Source organism: Diaphorina citri, unplaced genomic scaffold (genome assembly GCF_000475195.1).
Source record: "Diaphorina citri unplaced genomic scaffold, Diaci psyllid genome assembly version 1.1 scaffold4154, whole genome shotgun sequence".
Lineage (NCBI taxonomy): Eukaryota > Metazoa > Arthropoda > Insecta > Hemiptera > Psyllidae > Diaphorina > Diaphorina citri.
This window is the reverse complement of record NW_007381553.1, coordinates 8284-13336: the sequence shown is the minus strand read 5'-3', so window position 1 is coordinate 13336 and position 5053 is coordinate 8284. Positions and strand designations below refer to the sequence as shown.

The following is a 5053-nucleotide window of genomic DNA, read 5'->3' as shown; positions in this document are numbered from 1 at the left end:
GGTCTGAAGAAACCTCCCCTTGACCCCCTACTACCAAAAACCATGTAGGGGGTCAGGGGAAATGTATATGTAATATGTAATGGGAAAATATAAATAACTACAAAGATTTAGCGTACGTGAGTGAATGAGTTTATCGGGTGGCTTTCATATATATTTTTATAAAGTAACATACATATAATTAGGTACATTTGATATATTTTTATTTCTGAAATTCTTAACTACAGCGCAAAATGTTGATAACGGAGTATGAAAGAGACCTGATTGAGACGCCCCTCCCTTAATCCGACTTTCTACCTAACAGTATAAAGGGGAAAAAAAGGAATTTTAATTGTGTTAAGCATAAATGCTTGTCACAAATGTCGTTCCCTGTTTAATGCACTACGCTAAATTTCATGACTTGACTTGGACTCGAACCACCAACCTCCAGATCCGAAGTCCACCGCGCTAACCAGTACACCACTGAGGTTGGTTACGTTTCCAATGTGAGACTAGCCTTATCGTTCCGTAATCGAAGACAGAAGGAGGGCAGGGTCGAAAGAAGCTAGCCTTTACGAGAACAAACTAGAATGGCTATAAAGACATATTGGTCAAGACAGGGTTATCCCGGTGGAGAAGATGACGCACCTGGAACGCATGGACCTGGTAAGATTCGAATATCCTGTTAATTTATCACTAGCCAGGGCTGAAACTTTTTCGCAAAAATTATCCCCCCTCAGAAAAAAAAAAAAATAATAATAATCGCGCGTATACGTTTCCAATGTAAAGGGAAAAAAAGGAATTTTAATTGTGTTGATCATAAATGCTTGTCACAAATGTCGTTCCCTGCTTAATACACTACGCTAAATTTCATGACTTGACTTGGACTCGAACCACCAACCTCCAGATCCGAAGTCCACCGCGCTAACCAGTACACCACTGAGGTTGGTTACGTTTCCTTATCGTTCCGTAATCGAAGACAGAAGGGGGGCAGGGTCGAAAAAAGCTAGCCTTTACGAGAACAAACTAGAATGGCTATATTGGTCAAGACAGGGTTATCCCCTTTCCAAAGTTATTTCAATTCAATTTACTGATGAAAATTTCTCTCCCCCGTCAGGTTTACTTCTGGACCGGTTCGCCGGCGTTGCCCGCCTCGGAGGACGGGTTCCAGCCTATGCCATCCGTCACCATTCGCCCGGCGGACGATGCCCATCTGCCCACCGCCAACACGTGCATCTCTCGTCTCTACATCCCCCTGTACTCGAGTAGAGCTACGCTACGCCACAAGCTACTCCTGGCTATCAAGACGAAGAACTTCGGCTTCGTGTAGAGAGGAACTTCAAAAGAAGGACGGACTTCACTGGATGCACTTCGACTTCTGAAAGAAGGGACTCTGGCTATCAAGACGAAGAACTTCGGCTTCGTGTAGAGAGGAACTTCAAAAGAAGGAAGGACTTCATTGGATGCACTTCGACTTCTGAGCAAGCTACTCCTGGCTATCAAGACGAAGAACTTCGGCTTCGTGTAGAGAGGAACTTCAAAAGAAGGAAGGACTTCATTGGATGCACTTTGACTTCTGAGAGAAGGGACTTTAATGATTGTGATAGGCACTTTGTTAGTGTTCAAAAGAAGGTAATATGAGACATTTGGACACAAATTGGCAAAGAGCAATGCATTATTGGCAAAGACCGATGCATTTTGCCATTAAGATGAAGAACTTTGGATTCTTGTAGAGAGAAACTCCTGATAGAAGGGACTTGGGTTCTTCCTTGGTAATTGTGATAGGAACTTTGTTAGTGTTCAAAAGAAGGTAATATGAGACATTTGGACACAAATTGGCAAACAGCAATGCATTATTGGCAAAGCCGATGCATTTTGCCATTAAGATGAAGAACTTTGGATTCGTGTAAAGGGACTCCAAAAGAAGGAAGGACTTCATTGGAGGTTCTTTCTAAGTGATTGTGATAGGCACTTTGTTCGTGTTCAAAAGAAGGTAGTATAAGACACAAATTGGCAAAGACCTATTTATTTGACAGAAGATATCCGATGCAAATTCGATATTACCACGATGAACTCTGGATTCGAGGGAAGGAACTTTAGAATTCGTTGTAGACAGAACAAATCGAAGGTTTGAAAGAGGACAGGATAGGAGTAAGCCAGCCGTTCCGAGAACGAACTTTATCCGTTCAGGATAAAATCCGCCCCGGGTGGGAATCGCCCGACCTAGCGCTTACGCATTAGCCTCCAAGCTAGGCTGGCAATTAGAAAGGACTTTCGAATTCTTTTGTAAAAAAAAAGGAAGAAAGAGAATTCGTCATAGAGACATTCTCCCTTGGTGATAAGGTGTTTGATAGGTGAACTGTTGTTATTACTATTAAGTATTGTACATATTATAATTTAAAAAATTGGCATAGGAAAGGAAAAATTGAAATGTTTTTCCCCCCTTTAAAATGAAATTGTTTCTTCCCAATTCCTGAAAGAGATTGGTTTCGGGGTAGCTAGCATTCGTCTATCAACAAAAATGCTTCTTTTTTTTATATAGAAAATCCCGCACATCGGGGTTTCTCTCACGGTTTTTATTCTGTGAACGTGATTTTTTCTGCGAAATTCAATAATGACTAAATTTTTATTGATTAAAACTGTAAAATATTTAACTTTTTTTTTTTTTTTTTTTTTTTAGGAAAGTGATTTTTTAGGTGCTCTAAATTTTTTTTTTTTTTTTTTTTTTTTTTTTAGGAAAGTGACTTAATATTTTGACGTGACGTTGGCACCAAATTTCCATTCGTAGCTATCTATCGAGGTGTGTCAGCCATACAAACTTAAACCGAGGTAATGGTTTTAGAATTCAAGACATCAACAATCTACGAGTATTCTTCCCTGAAAATACTTACGCAGCGCCTATGAACAGACTTGAGTTTGAAGCTCCTAAATATTGGCGTTTTTTTTTTTTTCTTACATCAATTTAATTTGTAAATAATCCACTACCTATTATCTAATATTTAAGTAGTACCCTATTGTAAGTTTTTAATTATTATTCTTACTTGTAATGATTATTTTCTTGAGTGATATTACATTTTTGTAAATTGATACCTATTAAATAAAAACTTCTTGTTTTATTAATTTAGTTTGGACTATTTTTCATACCCTAGAAATGTAGAAATCAAGCAAGATTGGTATCCATCTAGGTGTGTCAGCCATACCAACTTAAACCGAGGTAATGGTTTTAGAATTTTATTCAAGACATCAACAATCTACGAGTACCTATTCTTCCCTGAAAATACCTACGCAGCGCCTATGAACAGACTTGAGTTTGAAGCTCCTCAATATTGGCGTTTTTTTTTTTTCTTACATCAATTTAATTTGTAAATAATCCACTACGGTATCCATCTAGGTGTGTCAGCCATACCAACTTAAACCGAGGTAATGGTTTTAGAATTTTATTCAAGACATCAACAATCTACGAGTATTCTTCCCTGAAAATACCTACGCAGCGCCTATGAACAGACTTGAGTTTGAAGCTCCTAAATATTGGCGTTTTTTTTTTCTTACATCAATTTAATTTGTAAATAATCCACTATTATCTAATATTTAAGTAGTACCCTATTGTAAGTTTTTAATTATTATTCTTACTTGTAATGATTATTTTCTTGAGTGATATTACATTTTTGTAAATTGATACCTATTAAATAAAAAACTTCTTGTTTTATTAATTTAGTTTGGACTATTTCATACCCATACCCTAGAAATGTAGAAATCAAGCAAGATTTATGTGAAGCACTTACCTACCTATCACTTTTTAAAGTGGTTGGATGGAAGAGCAGTGATTCCCGGGCGTAAGGGACCCCATAGGGTTTACATTTGGGAGGTCCAAATGTAGTAATGTATTGAAAGTGCTGCTTAAATTTTTACCTCTTTTAATGAGATAACTTTAACATGAGGTCTTATCACCCCCAAAATCAAAGAGCGAAGTTTCTTGAGTGATATTACATTTTTGTAAATTGATACCTATTAAATAAAAACTTCTTGTTTTATTAATTTAGTTTGGACTATTTCATACCCTAGAAATGTAGAAATCAAGCAAGATTTATGTGAAGCACTTACCTACCTATCACTTTTTAGTGGTTGGGTGGAAGAGCGGTGATTCCCGGGCGTAAGGGATCCCATAGGGTTTACATTTGGGAGGCCCAAATGTAGTAATGTATTAAAAGTGCTGCTTAAATGTTTACCTCTTTTTTAATGAGGCAACTTTAACATGAGGTCTTATCACCCCCAAAATCAAAGAGCGAAAGAGGACAGGATTGGAGAAAGCCAGCTGTTCCCGAGAACGAACCTTGCCTGTTTAGGATAAAGCTCGCCCCGGGCAGGAATCGAACCCGCGACCTAGCGCTTACAAGGCAGGAAGAAACTCAGGAAGGTTTTTAGGAGCACCCTGTTTATTTTCCGTTCAGTTGTTGAAATGGTTGCATAACCAAAAGTTTCACGGCGGTACAATTTTATGAGCATCGTGTTTAACAGGCTTCATTACCAACCGAAATTTTGCTTTCTAGCTATACGATGTAATTTTGTAATGAGTATCGGAATGGTCCACATAAAATGTGTGAAAATTTCCGTTTTGGGATCCTTTGAATATATCGTCGCTGCCAAAGTCACACCGCCTATCTCATTTTTTGCAACTTTACAGGAGCAAGTAAAAACTGTACTGTAAATCAAAAACTACATTGTTTTGGATTTTTTTGAAAGAAATCATTATTTTAAGATACCCACTGTATATTTTTAGTAACATTAAGCTATTAAAGAGCACCGTTAAGTAGTTAGAGAAGATAGGCGGTGTTACAGGCTATTTTGGCCAAAAGGGTAGGGAGATGGGCGCTGTTTCATCCACATTTATGTACCTACAACGATAGAGACTTGTAATGTTAAAATCCTAATCATCAAGGAAATAGCTTACTAATCGTTCCGATTAAATAACAAGAATAATGATTTCTTTTATTTCAAATGTAAAAAAATAAAACTTTATTAAGAAGTGCGAGTATTAATTATACCTACCCCCCGGGGGCTTCGCGTGTTCGCTACGCGG

The 5053-nt window shown here is 37.7% G+C and overlaps 2 protein-coding genes across 4 annotated transcripts in view; both read left to right on the top strand.

The window, feature by feature from the left end:
- Window positions 1-5053, top strand: part of LOC103520835 (E3 ubiquitin-protein ligase UBR5) — a 15219-nt gene that overhangs the window by 3861 nt on the left and 6305 nt on the right. The window lies entirely within an intron of this gene.
- LOC103520834 (E3 ubiquitin-protein ligase hyd-like) lies at window positions 599-1457 on the top strand. 2 transcript variants are annotated; one of them, XM_008485930.3, is made up of 3 exons: window positions 599-642; window positions 1094-1310; window positions 1410-1457. In XM_008485930.3, the coding sequence occupies exons 1-2, from the start codon at window positions 616-618 to the stop codon at window positions 1304-1306; spliced, it is 240 nt and encodes a 79-aa protein (XP_008484152.1). In that variant the 5' UTR covers window positions 599-615; the 3' UTR covers window positions 1307-1310; window positions 1410-1457. The 2 variants fall into 2 exon arrangements, with proteins under 2 accessions (XP_008484152.1, XP_017304133.1); XM_017448644.2 differs by lacking the exon at window positions 1410-1457 and having other exon boundaries at window positions 1094-1368.